The 22,634-nt window shown below is 44.5% G+C and overlaps 1 protein-coding gene across 16 annotated transcripts in view; it reads left to right on the forward strand.

Annotated features, from left to right (window-relative positions):
- Positions 1-684: 684 nt before the first annotated feature.
- The window catches only part of PARD3 (par-3 family cell polarity regulator), a 612,084-nt gene continuing 590,134 nt past the window's right edge, over positions 685-22,634 (forward strand). For 5 of the 16 annotated variants that reach the window (XM_074324692.1, XM_074324697.1, XM_074324701.1 and 2 more), the window contains exon 1: positions 704-1,088. In XM_074324692.1, coding sequence (XP_074180793.1) covers positions 969-1,088 — 120 coding nt within the window. In that variant the 5' untranslated portion in view covers positions 704-968. Of the gene's footprint in view, positions 1,089-22,634 lie in introns of all 16 variants that reach the window. The other 11 variants (XM_074324691.1, XM_074324702.1, XM_074324695.1 and 8 more) reach the window with 4 other exon arrangements.

The raw sequence follows: 22,634 nt of genomic DNA on the forward strand, positions 1-22,634 counted from the left end.
CTCCGTAGAGCAGACGATTAATTTTTGCTTTTAGCGCTTAACAAGCTCTTCCAGGCCTTGTAGCCCAGGGAGCGAGCTAGTGCAAAACACTGCCAGGCTGCGGGAGTGGATTAGGGGTGTGTCTGTGTGTGTGGGGTCGTCCGCGGCGCAAGGCCCCGCTGGGGGAAGAACCTCCTGTCCCAGCCCTGTCCTTCCCTGTCCTCTCGGGGGACTTGGTGACCACTCCTCTCCAAATATCTCGGCACCCTGAATAAACAAACTGCTTTCTCCAGAAGCGATTTCACCCGGAACCCTCAGTCCGAGGAAGGGGATTAAAAGTGACAAAGAAAGGGGGACTTCGGAGAGACTCGGGGGCAAGAAGCAGGCATCCCCGAAGAGGGCTGGTGGGGGCGAGAGCAGCTCGCAGCACGCCTGGGTCTCGAGGGGCTGGAAGGGACCAGCGCCAGGACCGAGGGTCCGCTGAGCAGAGCGCGGGCGCCCGGGAAGGGGCGGGCCGAGCAGCGGGGGTCCCGGGGGCGCGCTCCGCCCCGCGCGGGGAGCGGCGGCCTCCCGCCGCACGTGCGCGGTGTTGTGCGCCTCCGCTCCTCCCCTCTCTCCTCTCTGTCTCTCTCTCGCTCACTCTCTCTCACACTCCCTCCCTGTCTCCCTCCCCTCGCCGTCGTCCCCTCCCCCGCCGTCCGAGCGCGAGCGCCGCATCGCCGGGGCCGCCGCCGCGGAGCGCGCGAGACGCCGAACAGGTGGCCAGAGCCGCAGGCGCCGCGGCGGGAGAGGCGAGGCGAGCCCGGGAGGCGAGGGCGGCCGGGCCGGGCATGCGAGCGGAGCGGCCCCCGGGCGCCGCCTGTCCGCGCCCCTAGCCGCCCGTCCAGTCGGCGGCCCCGCCGCGCCAGCCTCTAGCCTCCGGCGGTAGTCGCTCGGCGGCCGTCTGCGAGGGGCGCGGGGCTCGGGCTGGCCCTGGCGGCGGCGGCGGCATGAAAGTGACCGTGTGCTTCGGGAGGACCCGGGTGGTCGTGCCGTGCGGCGACGGCCACATGAAAGTTTTCAGCCTCATCCAGCAAGCGGTGACTCGCTACCGGAAGGCCATCGCCAAGGTGAGGGGCCGGGGGCGCGGGGCGCTGGATGGGGGCGGGAGAAGGAGGGGGAGGAAAGGGGGAGAGGGAAGGCGCCGGGATCAATATGGCGCTTCCTGGAAAGGGGAGGAGGGAGACGAGGGAGGCGGGGAAAGGGAAAGTGCGGCGGCCGCGGCGGCCTCGAGGCGCCCCCCGCCCCGGGCTCCTGGCCGCAAAGTTCTCCGTGCGGCAGGGCCCGCGAGCGCAGCCCCGACGACCGCGCCGGGCCCCGCGCCCCTGGGCGGGACGTCGCCCGCCTCTCCCCGGGGCTCCGGCCTCCGGGCCGGCGTGGTGACAGGCGCCCCTCGAGCTGCCCGAGGAGTGGAGCCGAACCCCGCGCGCGGCGCGGGCGCAGCCGGCCGGGACGCCTCTTATCGGCCGCAGCTGCTGCAGCGGTTGAAATCCAGCCCCAGGCCTCTCCCCGCTCCCAGGCCCGGCGGGCAAAGCTGGGAGAGGGAACTTTTTTGGTGGGAGGAGAGTTTAATTATTCCACACTCGCCGGGGAGTGGCAGCGTGTCTGCTGCTTCCACTGCCTTGGGTCCCGGCCGGGAAGGACCGCAGCGACGAACCCTTCCTTCTTGCCTCCGCGGGCGGCCCCGTGTTTGGGGGCTGCTGGTGGGGGTCTCCCGCCCGCGGTTGGAAAGGCGGCCGGGATAGAGACGCCTGCTCCTCCAGGTCGCGAGTTTCTTGGCTGAGCACAGGATCTCGGCGATTCTTGTTGCTCCTGTGCAAGACTCCTTTCAAAGTACAAGCCTGAAATCAGTTACTGAATTAAAAGTTTTCCTGCAAGGGCCTCAGCGTTTACCTTTCTGGAACTAGCTCCATATGGTGCCCACGCTGCGCAGCCTGGGCCTGATTTCGGAGTTGAGTAGATTTCCCTTTTTCTTGGTGGAGTGATAACATTGTCTCCACTTAACTGCATGCCGATACAATGTGTCAGAAGTGAAAAGGCATTTTGTTAATTGTTTTATCTTCTGTGTCTGTTTGACAACAGCCCATGCCTCCGAAATTTCTCTCAAGCACCTGAGGACATGTCCTTTGCAGTACAGTAATGTTTGGTGGAAAGCATATTCAACTTAAAAATTTTCCATTTGTTCCTCTTGATAGTGGAGAAGCCTGGCTCCTGGGGGCATTGGTTGGGGCAGCAGGTGAGGGAGAAAAACGCTTTGTCAGCCCAAGTGTATACAGGGCACTCAGAGTGACATTCCCCAATTTTCTCTGATATTAAGGGGGAAAAACTTTTTTACACTATTGTTTTTAGTATTTATAGAGAAAAAAACATAAATATAGTCTTTTAAAGATAATCTTGGGGACATTTAGGAACCTGACACAATGATGGAAAGTGTTGACTTTAACAGCTCTAAAATGTTCCTTACAATTGGTTAAACTCTTAATGGAAAATCAAATAAAATTAGTGGAAATTGGGCACCTGTTTATCTTGCAGTGCTGACCAGGGGGGAAATACACTCTAAACCTACATTTAGCCTTTTAAAGGGTTGTTTGTGAATGACAGTGTCTCTGAATATTCTAAGTCAGAAATCAGGTTCTCAGGAAACGAACAAATAAGTTTGAAAGGAAAGAGAAATACAATATTATATGCTTTGCAGTGTTGCTAGGTTCCTGATTGACATTTCCTTGCTCACATGCTTGAAATTTACATGTTTAAAATTAAAGTTACTTACATGATTAAACAAACACATGCTTAAAATCTGGCGTATTTCATTATGCATACAATGAACATTGCTTGAATAGCCTGTTTGGGAGACACAGATGTGGTTGTTTGATTAAGTCATTTGTTTGGTCCACAGAAATTATTAAACATTTACTATGTCCAAGGCATTGCTCTTGTTGCTGGATATCTAGGGGACCCACTGCTGGCTGCTTTCTGGAAATTGGATGTAAGAGTCTAGGACAAGAGGCTCCATGGCCAGCCCTCCAAGTGAAAGGCCAGTGGTGTGGACTGGCGTGTTGTGGAGTGGGGAGAAGAGGATAGATACCTCCTGGATGTTGGGTAGATGGAGTTGAGAGGTCTCGGTGATAGATTAGGACCTTTTAAAAAAGTATTAGTGGTGGTTGTTTCACAGTGCCCTGTGAGCACAGGAAAGGAAGTGCAGTTTTCTTGAGTGAGTCTGGGAAGCACTCCAAAGAGAAGGGGCATATGCACTGAGTTTTGAAGGAAAATACCGGGGGTGCCAAAAAAATGTACACAAGAGGACACTTTGGTCAACGTTGCTCAAGCAGTAGTTCTCCGTAACCAGAAGTGTCTGGACGCTGATGGTAACCACTTGGAGCACCTCTTGTAATTGCAGAAGTCCAACGTGACTTGTATTCATCTTTTGTTATAGGCATATATTGAGTATTAGAATTTTAATAGTTTTTCCCTTTCTTAAAATGAGCATACATTTTTTTGGCCCCCTTTTTATGATATTACCAGGTTGGGAAGGAAGGGAGAAAAGAAGGAAGGAAGATAGATTCTCAGGGTGGTGGTAGCATTGGAATTGGATAAAGTGAGAGGGAGGAGTCAGATGATTCAGGGGTTTGCAAAATTATGTAAACACTCTGTAAGTGCAGCTCGTTCAGCAGGTGAATTTTAGGATGGGCTTTGCAGCATACAAAGTTCTGTCATTGGAGCACAAGACTGTTGAACCTCAAATGTTGCAAGAACCTGAGTATCTTGTAGGTACATTTGTATTTTTTCCTTGTATCAAGTAATGGTTACAGTTAAACTTTAGTCCTTCTTTCCATTTCTCTTATCCCATTTCAAATGATTACGAAGCAAACATATTAACACTTGTTTTAACTTTTATTCTCTTATCTCTTCCTTACCCCCTTTTGTTTAATAGAACAAGATAAATTTTGTATGAAGAATTGGGTATCTGGGAAGCTGTAGAGTGGTGTTTAGGTTGCTAGGTGACATGTGGCATGACGAACTTCCATCTGGTGGGGAAAAATGTGGGAAGATCATGTTTATGACTTTGTATAAAAACCAACTAAGCCAAAGGGAGACAAAAAGGATAAGAAAGAAAGATCCCAAGTCGCTTTGGCCTTCTCTGCAGTAAGCATTTTGGGCTAATTTTTTTTGGCATTATATTTGAGCTGTTTTTCTCTTCAGGTTTAACAAATCAATTTTTTCTGGACAGTGGAGTGGCATGACTTAATGCCAGAAATGTCCTCAATAAGCAGATATTTGAAGGCTTATAGTTAGTCATAGCATTTTTTCTTCCTGTAGTGAGAAAAGGGTATTTCGCCTTAGGATCACTGACAGGTGAAAATACTTTGGCTGTTATCTCTATCCACCCATCCACATCCAGACCCTTTCAGGAGGGTGCTCAGCTGCCTGCTGAGAGCCACGTTACCTGGACTTCTCTCCAGTGCTTAGAAATGGAGGAGTGATTGCCTGCGTGAGTGTCTCTTCAGCTCTTGCCTGTGGCCTTCATGGTTCCTGGTGGACACAGTGCGGAGCGCCAGCTGCAGAGGCTTGTTAGTGTGGTGTCCTTGGTTTCTGAAGGCGTTACTAGATACTCCTTAATTCTGAGTGACTCAAGGCTGGTCCTGAGTGAAGCTTCCCGTTTTTCCCCTTGAGCATCTAAACTCTGCTTAGGAGGAAGATAAGAAAACCTCCATCTTTGTTTTAAAATAGGCCGCTATGTGCAAAATGTCATGCTCTGTAAAGAAATAGACTAAATTCTTGCCCTCAAGAAGCATATAATCTAGGAGACTGGAAAATTTTATAAAACTATAAATAACAGTAGGTGTTAGCATTAATTGGCAGCTGGGTGGTACTGATAGTAATTGCTTTTGGATTTCAGAGATGGGAGTGGTGATTATGGCAGTGGGGTGACCCCATTTAGTCAGGATGGTTTGCATAGGGTTTAGTGAGTGGGAAGGGTGGCCTTGATTTAGGGTAGTGCTTCCTAACTGGGTAGTGGAGTGACCTCACAAAGCACCTTCCTGGCTAAAGATGTTTTGGTTCTGTGAGTGCCGTGGAATCCAGGCATGGGAAATCTGGAAGAGAGTCTGCTTTCATTCTGAGAAAGGAAGGGGGAGGGCCGTCTAGGATGGGAAACAGGTGAACAGTGTGAATGAAGGTGTTTTGGGCTTTCAGGGCCCTTTTGGTTCTTGTGGAGCTTTCACGTCAGATGGTGGGTCAAGATCAAGCTGAGGAGGACTGGGGGTGCCAGGGCAGTGGCTGGGACTTTGTACAGTTTGGTGGTTCAGGAAGGACTGAGGTATTTGTGCAGGGCAGCGGCGTGGACAGGTGGTGCTCTGGGAAGAGAACTGGAGCAGCTGTGTCCAGGGGACCCGCCTTCAGTCTGAAGTAATGCTGCTGGTCGCTGAGTAATGTGAAGGGAAGAAGGGACTGAAGGGGAAAGAGGGAAGGAGGGACGGGAGTTGCTGGAACCTCTTAACTCTCTGGGCTGAGGATCGGGTTTGGAGACCTAGGTTTTTTTCACCCTTTAATCTTGGGTGAACCAACTCCATAGAGCCTCATTTTCCTCATCTCTAAAGTAGGACACTCCCTTGCAGGGTCAGAATGAGTACTGAGCAGGGTGATGAATGTGAAATCCCGCAGTACTGGAGCTGAGTCACTCATGTGTTTTTACTCACCAAAGAGTTTTACTCGCTGGGAAACTTTCCCAAGTATCCCGCCATTCCTGTTTGGGTTTTTCCTCTTTGCTTAAGCAGATGGTGTGTATTTTAATTAAAGAATAGGTAAAAATGTTACTATTTGCCCAAGCAGCACTATAATCAGAAGAGCAAATTGTGTGCGCATGTGTGTATATGAGGCAGGGAGTGTGTGAAAGCTGTAGATACTGGCATTGTTCTAGCTTGCTTATCTGGGCCTCTGGTTTTTTTTGGGCCACTGCTTCTGTCCCTCAAAGCATGTTAGAGTTAGTTAATAATTTGTTGTTATATTTTTAAAAAAGGTATCACCTTGAGTTTATAGACAGTAACTTATGAAAATGTGCTTTCCTTTTTTTTTTTTTTTTTGGTGGGGAGAGGACTGTTGATTACTAAAAATCATAAAAGTCATGGTTTTTATGAAAAATCTTGTGTCTGGTGTAAGATTTTTCAGTGAGTAGATGTATAACTGCATGTTGTTACACATTTACAAACTTACTGAAACTTTTAGGAAAATACATTGTTGCGGAGTTTGACAATCGAGGAAGAATAAAAATAGTGAGACAATAAATTTTATTAGCATTTTTTTGTCCTCCCTCTCAAAAAAAAAAAAAAAAAAAGAAAAAAGAAACATATTTGAAAGGCTGGTCTTTCCAAACTGCAGTCTCATTGTACTCTTCTGCTTAAGTGCCCCCGTGCCCAGAGGCCAGTCCCGCCACCTCAGGAGGACTTCCTGTCCTTGCAGGACCCCTCCTGCCTGCAGCCTCTCCCTCAGCAGACTCCTCCACCCCACACTCCATACTCTAGAACTTGCTTGCCCCTTCCTCACCTTGTTCTGGCATGTTCTGTTTCCTTTGCCTGGAATGCTTGCTTGCTCCCCCCATGTCTGTTGAACCTCAGCTGGCCCTGTCCCCGTCTGGCTGAGATTCTGAACTGCCCTTGGTCCTCTCCTGGGGACTTCCCGCACTGGCCTGGATGAAGGCGCTCCGTGGTATGGTACGATCGTGTGTGTAGATCAGAAGTGCTCCTTCCACCTGCAGGTGAAATGGGTGAAGACGATGGTCCTGCTTCAGTCTTACTTGGACAGCCAATATCCGCTACATAGTTGTCTTACAGGTTACATAGATACAAAGTTGCAAATAAACGCATTGCACATAGTCCTGCACAGAGAATACACTTTTATTAGGTTGGTGCAGAAGTAATTGCAGTTTAAAAGGTTAAAAATAATTGCAGAAACCACAATTACTTTTGCACCAACCTAATACTTCGATTACAACCTGCACTTGCTCATTTTAAGGACTTTCATGTTTGGTGTATTTGGTATATTGGCACAAAGCGCTTGTAATTGAAGCTAAGATTTAGTGTGATTTGGAGTACCTGGAGTTATTCTTCTGTGTCAAGTATTTTGAAGGAGCTCAGTCTGTTTTTTCAGACCAAGCAGAGGATAGTCCTGGGGTTTGAACTGGGTTGGGTTCAAGGCAGGTGGCCAGGGCAGTGTGGGAATCTGGCCCAAAACACACCTATACTCCGTCTGGCGCCTCTAATTCTGTCAGTTGGGATCCTTGGGAAAGGATCCAGGAGTAAATAGAAGAGTTTAGGATCTGAGATTTTGCAGAGAAAGTCTGGCTGAGGTGAAATGCTTTTTGGCTCAAGGTGAACATGGATAGATTGGTCATGAGGTGACATTTAAAGTCCCACGTGCACCACTAAGCCATAGACGGATCCTCTGTCTGTCCTGGGAGCTTTTACATCCTTGTGGAAGTGCAGGCAGGTTGGCGATTGCAAACACTCGGTAGATGATGGAGCCCTCTGCGTTTTTTCAAGGATGGAAAGAAATATGAAAAATTGGTCCAGGAAGGTACTTTCCAAGATTATTTTACATGGAGGGAGAGGGTGGTGATGGTAAGTTACACGGTGTGCTTTCCTTCTGTATGGCCACTCACACAACTGTCCTAGCTGAGACCAAAGTCAATGACAGAAGATAGCGCAGAGGCTCAGTATATTTTTGCAATTTTACCTATTTTGGGTATCTGTGCTATTTACATGGAAAACGGAAAAACAATTCTTTATGAAAAGAAATGCAGAGTTCTGCGAACATAGTAGAAAGGTGACTATTTTTGTCTTTTAGTCATTATTTTATCCTGTTTAAAATTTTTTCCATTTGGAAGAATTATGTAAAAATAACTTTTCTTCACAGCTTTGTGTCTTCTTGTGTCTGGCCATCTTTATGTGGTTTATGCCATTAAGTATTACTTTTGCTTACTCTTTTTTCCTCCATTAACTAATATGGGAACTTAGAAATAAAATTTCAAGCTTTATATTTAAAGGATGTGAAATGTCCATTACTTAATTTTTCTCTTAAAAATAGACTATAAAAATATGTAAACAAGATAAATGAAAACACATCTACACAAAAAAATGTACGTGAATGTTTACAGCAACATTATTCATAATAGCCCCAAATGGAAACAGTTTATATCTATCAACTGAACAAAATGCCGTCTATCCATACATTAGATTTTATGTAGCCATGGCAAGGACTGAAGGGCTGATACATGCTACAACATGAATGGAGCATGAAAATATGCTCTGGGAAAGGAAGCCAGTCACAAAAGCCCACATACTGTACGATTCCATATATACAAAATGACTAGAGTAGGCAAATCCATAAATACAGAAAGTAGAGTAGTGGTTGCCTAGGATTGGGGGTTCGGGGTACTGGAGAGTGACTGCTCATGGCTATGGGATTTTTGGGGTGATGAAAATGTTCTAAATTTAGATAGTGGCAATGGTCGCATGACTATGAATATACTAAAATCATGGAATTGTACACTTTAAATGGATGAATTTTATGGTATGTTATTATATCTCAATAAAGACGTTAAAAAAATAGACTGCATGAGCCACTGTGAATAAAACCCCATTTTAAGGTATTTTTATAGTTCTGAGAGTCCCATAAAACATGTACTTCTGTGTCAGATGCTCAGAAACCTCAGATGAAAGCTGGCTGTTTCTAGGAGTTTTCCATACAGTGTGTAAACCTGCTTTCTGCAGCCTACCCAGTCTCTTCTGTTGCTGTCTGGTCAGCTCTGGACTGCTGAGGCTCCACGTCCCCTGCTCTCTCCTTGTTATCCCCACTCCCTCCTTAAATGCTTCACCAGCTGTCCCCCTGTTCTCTCTCAGCCAGAGATTCCTTCCTGTCCAGCTCATCAGCTGACTTTGCCAAATGAAGGGTGATTAGGATGCCCCTTAATGGGAGAAGAGCTTTTACAGTGTTTGGTTTGGGTCCTCTGTACTTTTGAGCTTTGGCAAATCTCACAAGGTCTGTGAGCCTGTTTTCCGGTCTTCATCTTCCCACATGTGGAAGTTCTGGGCTGGGCTCCTGCTGTCAGTCCACTGAGTACAGGCACTCCTAGTCGGCTCCGTTGGTGATGGTGCTCGTGGGACTGTGACGCATGAGGGATGTGCACTGGTTTTCAGAGGAGCTGACAGGGTACATGCAGAATCTCTTACTCTACCCACCCTCCCCTTGAGACTCCTTTGCTTCCCTTACTTTGAAATGATAGGGCTTTCCCTCCAGGTCAAGCACATGCTGTTGAAAATTAGAGTATATTTTGCCTAGGGGTCCTTCAGAATTCCTGATTGTCTCAAGATCAGTATCTTTTAGGATAAATTACATGCTCAGAAATCTTCCCTTTGTGAAGTATAGCTAACTGTCGGTTATGTGTATACATAGACATACACATACATTCATGAAGTTGTTATTTTTATAGTGGTATAAATTTAAGTGGTTTCAGGGATGACAGATAGTATTATTTCCCCCACTTTTGATGTTTAATATTCAGATGCCGTAAGACAATGTTTTGGAACTCAGATTAATTTTTTTCTGGCATATGGCTTTTCTTGTTATTTGTATAGCATCTCTTTAAATTAGAAAACCAATCTGTATTATAGTGTTTACATTTCTGAAAAGGCCTCTTTGAGATATTTTTTAATAAAAATCAAAGTTTCCTTCTCTAACACTTCAGAAAACAACTCACTGTATATCTCAAAAGCCTAAGCTTGCTAACTACTAAAGATAGGTTGTGTTAACAGATTAAAAACACAAAGAAGTGAGGCCATTTTTATGTAGGTGGTTGATATGAGAATGGACTTTTCTATTTCTTTTAAGTATACAGTAAAAACTGGAAATAAATTTTTGTGTCTGTTTTGTAATTTTCTAAATTCATAATATTAAATCCAGAATTGAAAATTAAACCATTTTCCAGGGAACACACTTTCTTATACCACAAAGGCGTTTAAGATGTATAACTTATAATTCTGAAATGCAATGTGCAAAGTCATATGTGAACAATAGTTAGCCCAGTTCATGCCCAGCAGGGTTATGCTCTAAACTGAGATTGCTCTTGTTACAGCGAACAGCACCTGCGGAAGAGGGAGGTAAAGTGGACAGGATATTGCTTCCTGATGTACCACCACACAGGATATGAGTAATCACTAAATCCATTAAAGTTGAATGTAGGATTTGGTACCTATATCACTTTATTACAGATGTGGAAAAAACCTTTCAGACAAATCAAGAAGATCTATAAGTGAAAGTGCATCATTTGGATTGATATCTATGTAAACAACTACATCTGGAAGATGGTGGTATTTCAGCATTTGTACTGTCTGAGGGGTATGAAATCAGAATATTTTAAATTATGAGGGCACTCGCTATCAGGGATACTTATTTCAAGAAAACCTGGAAAGCTAATAAAACTCTGAATTTTCTATTGTGGGGTCAGTTTTATCTTTCATATTTTCTGATCCACTTTCTAAAACACAGATGTTTGCAAAAACACAATTAGCTGAAGGTAGAAAGCTTGGTGGTTTTTTCTCCTAGGAGGCGGGCTCGTAAAGAGTGACATACTCTGGACCAGGGTTCAGAAGAGCAGATTCCAACGTTTGTGTGTCTGAGCAAGAAGAATAACCCCTGTTAGCTCAGGATCCTTGGCTTCTAAATACCACCTCTTTCATGGGATTATTGTTAGGGTTCCAACAGAGGATGTCAAAAAAATTGTAGGAATTAAAATGGAGTTGATGTTAGCTGTACTGTTCTTTTGTTTTTGCTAAGGGTGGTTGCCAGTGATTTAGGCTCATTCGAATAAACTGTTCTAAATTGTTCCATCTTATTAGAACTGGTGTAGATGTGGGAAATTGAATGTGTGGCAAAACTGTTCTCCCTTACAAGATCATAGAAACATTCTTCCGCAATTTATGGGATAAAATCCCACTGCCACTCATTTAGCTGCTCCACAGATGTCCACAATGGAAGTGCTTTTCCAGTTTTTGGGTTTTGCCTCTAGTAGTTTTGAACTTCGGCAAGTCCTGTAAGTTCTGTGAGCCTCAGTTTTCCCATCTGGAGTTTGAGAATGTTCTCTTTTCTTGGCCGTAATAAAGATTAAGTGATTTAAGTAGATAATGCCACGGTCATGTAATAGACTCTTAGCCAATATTAGATCTTTTTCTTTAAATATAGATTAGGCACAATTTAATGGTTAATTCATAAAGTCAACTTGATTTTTATTTGATTTATGTGCCAAGTGTAATTATTCAAGGTGATTTGTTAAAGGTTACTTTTTTCCTTCTAAAAGTACTATAGAAATTGCAGTATTAGTATTTACTAACAAATCATTTGGAAATAGAGGAAAAAGAATGTTCTGATCACCTAAGAGTTAAAGCTGATTCTTTTGCAGATCAAGGAGAATTGTATTTGTGCAACTGTCTAAGTTGTGTGGCTTTTTTTTTTTTTTTTTTTTTTTTTTACGATTAGCCCTTGTTACTTTATAAAATAATTGCAGCTGCCATACTGCTAGATCAAAGGAAATTATGTAAAATGTCTTTGCTGTATTTACAGTACTTTAAAAGACATTGGTTAGGCATTTTCCATTAAAATCTCTTTTGAAATTTGGAAAGAATAAAACTAGAAACTGCAAATACTATTGATATCTGTAAAATGCACCGGTGTTTTAAAGACCGTTAGCACTTATTCACTAGTGGTTCTGAGAAAAACCTGAAGCTCAAAGAGACAGTCTGAGTTATGAAATAAAATGGGAAAGTCGACATTTTTGTGACCTCACTAACCCTTTATTATGTAGGCCTCTGTAATTCATGTGTCCATACACTTCTTTACCCTTCTGTGGATCTTAAGATGGTGATTTCGGGCAGCTAGAGCAGCAGTAAATGAACACAGAACATCTTTTGCTTAGGTAGGTGGTTGTAAGGGTTGACAGATGGATGTAAATTTTAATACCTTGAAGGTTCAGCTAAAGGCACCCAAAGCCAGTCATCCAAAGACCTCACTGAAGAAGTGACCTATTTATCATACGAAATAGGGTGTCTTGAAGACTTGCTCAGGTCCTGGGCATGGCACGTTCTTAGGACAGACTTGCCAAGTTATCAACAATGCGCTGGCTCTGTATTCGAGAGGACCACCTCCACTCACTCATGCTTTCCACACCACAATATTGAAAGTTGTTTTCCTTTCTTTGAGGGTCTTAAACATCTTATTAATTAAAATGGTGCTTTTTCTCCTTCTCCAATGTGTGTAGGGAAGTTGCTAAGTAGTGATTAAAATAATAAAGCTTATCTAGTTGTGCAGTGTTCACATTTTGACTTTGATCCCTTCCAGTATTTGTTTGTAAACATTGTTTCACATGTGTACATTTGAAATCCAAAGCTTTTGTTTAAGACTGGACATGAAAAAGGGATATATCAGCATGGGAGACTGGAATTTATATATATCTCTTCCCTTCACAACTTCCTGTGCTTTGCTAATGAAAGTGATGAATGGTGCTTTCAAAAACTTTCCAGAACACCCCAGCATTTTATAACAAAACTAGATAAGTAACTGTGGGGGATTTTCCTTTCCAGCTTTATTGAGGTGTAATGACAAATAAAAAGATTTTTAAAGTGTACAGTGTGATGATTTAATGTACTACATATACAGAGGGTGCCAAAAAAAGTATACACATTTTAAGAAAGCAAAAAACTATTAAAATTGTAATACTCAATATATACCGGTAACAAAAATGAATACCAGTCACGCGTGTACGTTTTTTTGGCACCCCTGGTATATACATTGTGGAGGGCTTCCCCACTGAGTTAATGAACACATCCTTCACCTCACATATTTACCTTATTATTTTATTTTATTTTTTGGTGAGAATGTTTACGTTTCCTCTCTTATCTGGGAGAGTTTTAGGCAGGTCCTAGTGTGTTTGACATGTGGGATTTTACGCTGAAGCAGAAGACTTTTTGGTCCTGGAGGAATGGTATTTTCAGCTCAGTCTTTGCTTCTGGTGCCATTACGCTTTTTAGGTCAGGGCTGATGACTAACTCTTGCACAAGAGGTGTGGTATCGGGGGCCTTGTGTATGTGCCCAGCAGGTTGGGGAGTTGTTGAGAAAGTACCTTTACTAGGGGTGCCTATCATATTTTCTCCTCCCAATTCATTGAGGGGCTTCAGAGAGGCAGGAGGAGAAGCTGGAAACAGTGATGTCAGGAAACAGTCACGGAAATACCATTATCAAGAGTAGTGGTGCACAGTCACTGGGCGTTTTGTGTATCAGGCTCAGGGCTTTATGTGTTTACTTCCATCCCACGGAGTGTGGTATCCATGGAATCCTGAGTGTCCAGGTGAGGATGCTTGGGTTAAAGAGGGTAAGAACTTTGCAGAAGGTTGCACATTTGATGCATGACTTGGCTTTCTCTGACTGCAGACCCTGCGCTGTGACTCTACACCGTGCCACGCTGATGTGGCGCATGCGTCTTTAGATGTTGCGAGTCTACAAGAAACGTAAACTGCCCATAGGAGAGGACAGGTTGTGTTCTGACTTGGGTTTGCTTGAATGGCTCGTGGATCTAGGGAAGAAGTGCACCTTTGGGATGAGCTAGTGGGGAGTGTCCTGCAGGTGACATGCAGGGTCTCTGGTCCCACTCCCCGCATAAGAACGCAGGACATGGTGAGGCCAAAAAGGAACACCCACGGAGCCATAAGTAGGGGAGTCATACCACTGTATTCTCACTGGCAGCATCCCCCTTTCTGCAATCCGCACTTGCCAGCCACCATCTTCTTGCTAGCCCCCCATTTGCTGCTGGCGTAGCCACAGCAGTTATATTAGTGGCTGATGGCTCACTAGTTACAGCTGACGGCCAGCTAGCCACAGCTGATGGCCATCCAATCACAGGTGATGGCCATTTACTACCTGAGCCAGCACCTTTCCATGTGAGGCCGAGAGCCTGGAAACTGCTCTCCTGGCTCTGTCCCCACAGGAGGGTGAAGGAGACTGGGCGAGCTGTTGGAGACCCTGCTACTCAGGTGTGGTTGCCACCAGCACCACTGGCATTGCTTGGAAGCTCGTTAGAAGTACAGAATCACGGACCATCCCACACTCTCTGTTACTAGAATCTGTGTTTTAACAGGGTCCCCGAGATGGTATCACAGCAGTTGCTCTTAACCCTGACGGCAAGTAGTAACACCTGAAAGATTTTTCAAAAACTGATGCCCGGTGTCCACATAAACCAAAGGAGTCTGATCTCCAGGGAGGGGTTGGATATTGGTGTTTCTACACAGCTTCTCAGTTCTCTGTGCAGCCAGCATGGAGAACTGCTGGGCTGCAACAACCTCCAGACCCTCTTGAGTTATTGTGTTAAGTGATGTGGGACCATGCTCCTCCTTTTAGCTGTGCACAGAAATGACCAGGATAGGAGCAGAGAGGATCTGCCAGGCTGCTCCAGGGCTTCTCGCTTATGTGACATTGGCTAGTCTGTGCGTTTTCATTTCTGGCTTTTGAAGTCACTCAGTTCTCCTGCCTGTTCATTTTGGGTTTTATTTGTGGGAACAATTGACAGCACCTATATTAGCTATTCCCTAGGTTTTATCTGTTCACTCTTAATGATGTCCAGTCTGAGTTTAATAACCACTCGACTAACAGAACTGGGTTCAGGCGTCCAGGAGGGGCAGTAAATAAGTGCGGTGGGATAGTAATGAGTGCGGTGAGCGGGGAGGAAAAGGTCAAGTCGAGTAAAATATGTGAGTGATTAACGTGGATCAGATGAGGTCCGCTGGGTGCCTATGACATACAGAAACAGGACAGCTAAGATCTGTGGTTTGAGGCAGAGCAGGAAAGGGCTGCTGAGCCGTGGGCTAAATAAATCCTCCTCTTGCTAGGGTTTCTTTTCAGCTTGTTTGCGGATACACATCTGTATGTTGGGGAAACAGTGCTGTGAGACACGACTGTAGGCTCCCTTTCATAAGGCCAGTAGGGGATTCCTTTTACCCACTCTTTTATGCATCTGGGAATATTCCCATTGACCAATTCCCACCCCCACACCAGGGCCGCCTCGCCGCTGCTGGCAAATTTGAGTATGTGCTTCTGGCCTGAGGCCTCTTGATCCTGAACGTGGGTCAGAGGATTTGCTTGCCCATGGGTCATTTTTATCATCTTCAACACAGCATTGTAATCTTTGTTTTTCCTGGCGACATGGCTCCTTATGGCCTATGTTTTTATATGTTTTATGTATTACGAAAAGTAGGGCACAGAGGACAGATGAGCAAGCTGCCATTCTTCGCACGGTAGACTGGGCTCGTGTGGCCACGCCTCCGCAGGCTTTTCCAGTTCTCCTTCCCTGCCTTCCGCCCGCGGTGCTGTCCACACAGCAATCTGAGAACCCAGCGCAATGCTCACAGTGTTGGTGCCACAACTGGCAAGAGCAGATTACAACAGGAAATAATTTCCCTCAGGGTGCTTTCAGAGCTGCGAAGTACAGTTCTTGGTAATGATATTTAAAACGTTGTCTTCAGATATACTGCAGCTATAAGAACTTACTAGTACTGAATTTTATAGACTTGAGAGAAATGCCCATGGAAGGAAGGATTTTCTTTCTTATTCAGCATTTTCCAGTAGCGTATAACCATGAGTTGATTAGTAGAGTTGTTGCTTGAAAATTAATGTGTGTTTAGATATTGGTTTATCACAAATCATCCAAACTTAAGGGCTTACATCAACAAGTATATAATGATAGCCCACGATTTTCTGGGTCAGGAATTTAGGCTGGGTTCAGCTGGGTGATTCTTCTGTTGCACTTGGGGTTACTGGGGGACATTCAGCTGGCAGATGACCTACTCTGGAGGGTCCTAGATGGCACCACTCACATGTCTGGTGCTTGGTGGGGGTAGCTAGAAGCTTGGGAACAGCTGGGGCTTATAGACTACAGCACCTACATGTGGAGTCTCCAGCATGGTCTCAGGGTGGGTGGACTTCTTATGCTGTGGCGCAGGGCTCCTAGAGAGTATGTTTGCAGGAACCAGGAAGAGGAAGCTGTCACTCTCTTCTGACTCATGCCTGAAAGCCAGCTCAGCATCATTATCCCTGTCTTCTATGTACCACATCAGTTACTAAGTGACCTAGGTTCTGGGGGACAGGACAGCAACTCTACTGCTCAATGCAAGGAGCGTCAAAGAACTCGTGGCCATCTTTATTCCTTCTTTGATATGTGTGCATGCAAGTGTGTGCATTGCATGTAACACCAAGCATTTCCTCTTTTCATTGTTACGTGTCGTTTTAAAATTGTCCTTTTCTTGATCTGGCCATGGGTAATAAAATGTATATCCTGAACTTTGGGAGCCAAAACTAAGAAGTAGTTTGTATTCATAATTCATGAGTCCAAAGATCTGGTGGCTTTCCTAGGCTGTACCGTGTTTCCCTGAAAATAAGGCCTAGCCAGGCAATCAGCTCTAATGCGTCTTTTGGAGCAAAAAATAATGTAAGACCCGATATTGTATTATGTTATGTTATGTTATGTTATGTTATGTTATGTTATATTATATTAATGTTATTTTATATTTATATTATGTTATGTTATATTATATTGTAAAGACCTGGTCTTATAGTAAAATAAGACTGGGTCTTATATTAATTTTTGCTCCAAAAGATACATTAGAGCTGATTGTCCGGCTAGGTCTTATTTTCGGGGAAACACATGGCATCGTAGAAAGAGATAATGAGAGATTTATGTGGCATCTTCTTCTGTGGTTCAGAGTGGTTGTGCCACTCATGATCCCTTTATTGGAATGTCCTGGGAGGTATAAGCTGTAGTTCCCCCGAGTTCATATCACGGATAAGGAAATGAGGTAATTCCATCAGTCTGCTAATGAACAGTGCTCAGAAGACAGCTCTTCTATGGACCTTTGTACTGATCAGAACTTGAGTTCTTAGGTAGGATTCTGGAAAATGGCGGAGATCGACTTTTATACATCTGGTGACATTTTAAATTATACACCGTTTGCCAAAGAAGTGTCATGTTCAAAGAACAGTGATTTTTCTAATGTGATTTGTTTCTTTCTTGTTTTTTGTTGGTAGATGCTGATAGGTATTGCGTCACAGGGATGTTTCCCTTTAATGGATTAAATTCTATGGACTCAGCAGAGACAGTGGAAAGGGTAAAGGTAGTTATGTGGCCACCCCTGTTGATTATGTGGCATGGACTGAGGGTGACGTTTGAAGTGGGAAGCCATTGTCCCCTGTGTGGTGTCGGTTCCTCCGTTCCCCCGTTGGGGGAGTATCTCCTTCTGCTTATCAGTGATTACATGGAATTTTCAAGGATAGTTTAACTATATGTTAAGTTACTTCGCCCTTGCTGTTTAGCGCCTAGTAAGGTGCACCTCCACTGTATACTCCAAATGTGGTATTGCTCACATTCATTCAGTTGTACTTAAAAGGAGATACTTTCCATGTAATTGAGAGGTATCAGGCTTTGGGAATACCCGGGTCCCATTTGTTCTGGCTGTCTCCTGGTTCGTGAGCATCTCCCCATGTGAAATGAACGTTTCCCTCAGTAAACTACCTAAGGACAGCTTTCAGCCCATGCTCTCCAGGACAGGGCGGTCCATGCTTCTGCGTGGCTTTGCAGGTCACATTACATTTATCAGCCTGCAAATGGACCCGGCCTACCTTTTCCCATTGGTCTTCCTTCCACCCCTTCTCTTCACTCCGCCCCATATGGTGACAGAACTGACTCTTGTGTTTCCCCAAAGTTGTACGGAGTTTCCCAGTTCCCTTTGCTGTGTGCACATTGTCCCCTGGCCTGGAATTCACCTTCGTTTTCCCTCTCACTGTGGTTTTTCCATTCTTTCCTCGGTACTGTTGCCGGAGCTATGGTTTTTGGCTCAGAAAGTTTAAGAGGCCTCCTGTTGCCACCAGGGCGGTCTTGTTCCCCTTCCCCCAATCCAGGGGCATTCAAGGCTGTGCTCTGGCCAGGCTTCTCTCCACCTGGGCACCACAGCCATTGCCTGAGCCTCTGCTGGGCCATCTTTCCACAGCCCTACGCACAGCCTAAATGGTGCCTTCCCGACCTCCCCACCCACAACCCAGAGATTCAAAAATAGATACTTTGAGTTAAAGGGATATAAATAATCACTATGCAAACATGTACTTTGTGACAAGAAGTTACCCCAATACTTTTGTCTGTGATATTATGTGTTTTATTACTTGTACATAATTAAAAGTGACTAATCTCTTAAGAGACAATGAGCTGATAACATCGAAAAGGATTTCTTAAATGTTCTTTAGCGTGAAATCATTCCAGCAGCCACTTCCACAAGAAACCCATAATGTCCCCGCCTTACACTGTGGACAGCTGTGGCTTGATGCACTGGATTTACTGTGCTCAGATGTCACCATAAAGATTATGGGTGGATATGCCAGTTCCGGGTGGTGGATGACTTGTCCATAAGGTGGATAAAGGAGAATGAAGTGTATCCTTTGTGGAAAATCAGGGAAACAGGGTCCTTGAAAACTGCAGGGCAACTATGACTAATGCTGTAGTTAATTAAGAAATATGCCTCTGGCTGTGTAGAGCCAAGAGGATTTTTTCTTTTTTTTCCCCTCTTTTATAGTTAAACCTAAATGAATATTGAGGTGTTTTTTCCTTTTTGCATTAGCCATACTCTGAGGAGGGGGGTCTGTGAAACATTGATAGTAGGAGAACAGGTGCTGTTATATTGATGAAAACATTATTGAATTGAGTGAGGAAAGAGAACTGGAGGCTTGAAACACCTTCACCTGCTTCTATAAATTCGGTAGACGCTTTGGACTCCATTCTGTCATCACAGGTCTTCTCGCTCCCAGTGTCGGGCGAAGCAGGAGATTGGGGAGAGCCTGTGAGAGCAAGTGCTTTCCCCAGATGTATCCCCCCGCTGCCCCAGAGGTGTCTGGAGAGGTTCGGGGGAAGTTACTTGAAGCTGGGAAATTGGGAAGCACAGGGGGAAGTCCCCACGGACCCCAAGGATGGCATTTCCGAGTGTGCAGGCTCGGGCGTCAGGCTGGGTGACATCACCATTTTAGCTCCCCGAGAAGGTGCGGAGGGGGCTTGCTGACAGGTGGGAACCTGTGCTGTCCTGTCTCCTGCTGCCTTACCTCAGTGTGTGTCCCTCATTCTTGTCTCTGACCAAGGAGAAGCAACTCTTTTGAAGAACTTGTCCTTTCAATCAGGGCACGGCATTGGCTTAGCCCACAACTTCCTGAGGAAAAGTGCCAGCCCAGGCCACAGGCGATGGCTGTGCTGATCGTTGCCTGCAGTGAGTGGGGGCTGGGTCGCCTTGTCACTGTCACTGCTATGAGGACCGCGTGCTGTTGCAGGCAGCAGGCTCCATGTCTTGGGAGCTTTGCAAGACTTGGTCACCAGCAGCACAGTGGAGCATTCAGGCTGACTCAGGTCGTGGAGACTCAGGCCAGCTGCTTCTGTCTATGCCTGTCAGGGTCATCCAGACTTAGCTTAGGGTGGTCCGATGCGTCTGGTGGCCTCCTGTGTGGCTGCTGCTCTGTGGTGACAGGTACACATTTTTATGCCTCTTAGAGTGGCGCAGAGTGTCTTAAAATGATAACGTCTGGCCAGATTGAGGAGTGCTCTTAATAGGAGTTGCATTTTGTGTTGCCTACAACACAAAATTAGAGGAGGAAGCATTTTAATTAGGTTGGTACAAAAGTAATTGTGGTTTAAAAGGTTAAAAATAATAGCAAAAACCGCAATTACTTTTGCACCAACCTAGTAGAATAGTTAGGCTCTCACTTGTTTTTGTTCCTTCAGTGGAGCTATTTTGTATTTTGTGATGCTTTCAAATTACCAACCGAAAAGTGTGCATGTGTATGGGCATGTCTGTGTATATGGTACGTCATCTGAGTGTGTGCGTGTCCGTGTGCACTCCATGTACATGAATGTGTGTCCGCATATGTGTGTGCGTTTGGGAAGCTGAGATGGAAGGGATTGTTGTTGCTGAACTGTTTGAGTTTTCCACTGAAAGACTTGGGATACATTTTACAGTCATAGGCTTTCTTTTGGTGTCTTTCAAGGAATACATTTTCATATGTAAATGTAGTTAGTTTTTGTATGGCTCAATAAATCTGTTTTTAAAAAAAATCCGTTTATATTGGTATACATTGTTGGAATATTTACAAAAAATTAACAGTAAAACTTTTCATCTTTTTATTATTATTATTATTTTTTGGATTAAGTCAGCTATCACGTGATTTTTCCTGCTTCGTTTTAAAGCGGGTACTGTTTACCCCTTTCCTGGTATTCCAGCTTCTCCTTTACTTAGACCCACTGCATTGCATTAGTGCTGGTTCTTCAGCAGGGCTGGCTCTGAGGGAAGTGTGTCTGATGGGGCACTTAAACCAGGGCAGTGAAGAGCTTGTTAGCCTTATCCTGGGGAAGGCAAAGCTTCCAAGTTTCCATTCTGTTACCTTCAGCCACTCTATCTTGGGTGCGCTGTGCTATTGCCAGTGAAATGATTTTAGCATCTTTCCCCCCGCCCCCCACCCTTGTGTATGCAGCAGCAGCATTGCTGCTGTGCATGCCTCCTTGGGGATCTGACTGATTGGTAAATTAGTGCCGGCAGAGGAAGTGGAAGACTGTGCAAGTGTGTTTTATTTAAACAAATACACTCTACAGTTTAATTTATTGGATTTTGTCCTTTGAATGAGAACACCACAAGAAATCCTATCACAGCCCAGAAATTGCTTGCTCATACCAGATCACAGGCTTCAGAGTGTGTTGCTGTTGCCTTTGAAAGCACATAAGTCTTTAATAAATGAGGCAATTTCCAGATTCATCAATAATTAACCAGGAATACGACAAGTTTTATCCCCACCCAAAGCTCCACAGTGTTTTAGACAGTCTGCTCCTGCAGATGAAACCTCTTTGTAGTTTCTGACTCAGCATCGCAGAGCACAGCCTTCTTCCACAGGGACTGGTTTGAGCGAGCATAATGAACGTTTTCCTGAAAAAAGGTTAAGCATTAATTGTTTACAATAAATACATATTATAGGAAATTTGGAATGTATAGACGGTCTTTACAGAAAAGGATAAGTCACCCATAATCTCGCCACCCAGAATAATCTCAAATTCGAGTATTTCTTTTTAGTCTGTCTTTCTGGTGTTTGTGTGTCTGTAAATACAGATACTCTTTTTTATATAGTTGAAATCATGATGCATATACAATTGTTCCCACTTTTCGTGCTGAATATATTTGCATTTTCCTGTGTCTTATGAAACTTACCACAATACATTTTAAAGGCTGTTTAATACTTCATTGTGTGGATATACGAGTATATACATAGTTAACTATTTGCCTGTTATTGGAAAGTTAGTTTGTCTCCCCATTTTTCACCATTTAAAAAAATATTGTAATAATCTTAGTGCATAACGTTTGGCCCACAGTTGGGGTTATTTATTTAAATTAAGTGCATAATTATTGGGTAGAAAGTCATGAACATTTTTAAGGCTCTCTGTTTATGCATTTTGCCGGTTTGCTTTCCAGAAAAGTTGCGCCAGTGTACACCTGGCCGGCCTGGGAGATTGCTCTCTGCTTTTGCCAGGAGACCAGCTAGGTCAGTGGGTGACAGTGCTGCTTCTGCTTGGCAGCTGTGCGTCCCTGGGCCCAGGAATGAGGTCTCCAGCCTCATTTTGATCATGTTAGCTGGGCTGTAATACCTACTTCTCCCTGAAGATCTAATGAGATACATGTATAAAGGGCCTGACCTCATGTCCACTGTTCAGATTCTTCCATGTTATGGAGAGAGTGATGCATTGCGAGATAAAAGGTAACTAACTACATCAGCTTGTTCTACACTTCTAGGGAGACAAACAAAGTGCCTCTTTGAACTGGGATTGTATGTAAAACAGTTTGAAAACCAATGTTTAATGTTCAGAAACTTTTTTTTCCCCTTGAGAGTGTTACATGAGGTGGAATTGAAAGGTTTCCTAGTGTCTAGATATTTCCCATCTGTCCACATGGCTGCCCATGACTTACAAGACACTTCTGAGAGTCTGGCTGGTTGGTGCTTTGTCAGTGTGTCAACTGGCCCTCTCCTCTGTGCTTTGATTGTGGGATGACATTTTTCACCACTGGATTATGACTGTGAAGGTCATCTTTTTTCAACTTTTAAGGTTTATACATTTTTTTTGGCTCCTTAGTCTTCAAGGATTTTTTCCATCTTTCGTGTGATACAGAAATGCTGAGTATGTGTAACATTGTTCATCCAGCTGCTTAAATGCTCTCAAACTTGATTTAGACTAGTTGTAAAATACATCTGCTCTTAGCAGTTTCCTTGACAATTCTTATTTGGCGACTCACCTTCTCATTGAGATAGATAACTTCCTCTGATTATCTGGTCAATGTTTTGTCTTCTGCTAAGATTATGCCATTTTTGGAATCATTAGTTTCTCCTTTTCTTTTGAATGTGTCACATTTCTTCCATTGTGTATGAAAACTGTGTCCTTGTTACCTGTTGTGTTTGAATTCATCTGTCCTTGTTTAGTACTGTTTACATGAGCTGGGTTTTATTTTGTATTCTTTAAGTGA

Source organism: Rhinolophus sinicus, linkage group LG02 (genome assembly GCF_036562045.2).
Source record: "Rhinolophus sinicus isolate RSC01 linkage group LG02, ASM3656204v1, whole genome shotgun sequence".
Lineage (NCBI taxonomy): Eukaryota > Metazoa > Chordata > Mammalia > Chiroptera > Rhinolophidae > Rhinolophus > Rhinolophus sinicus.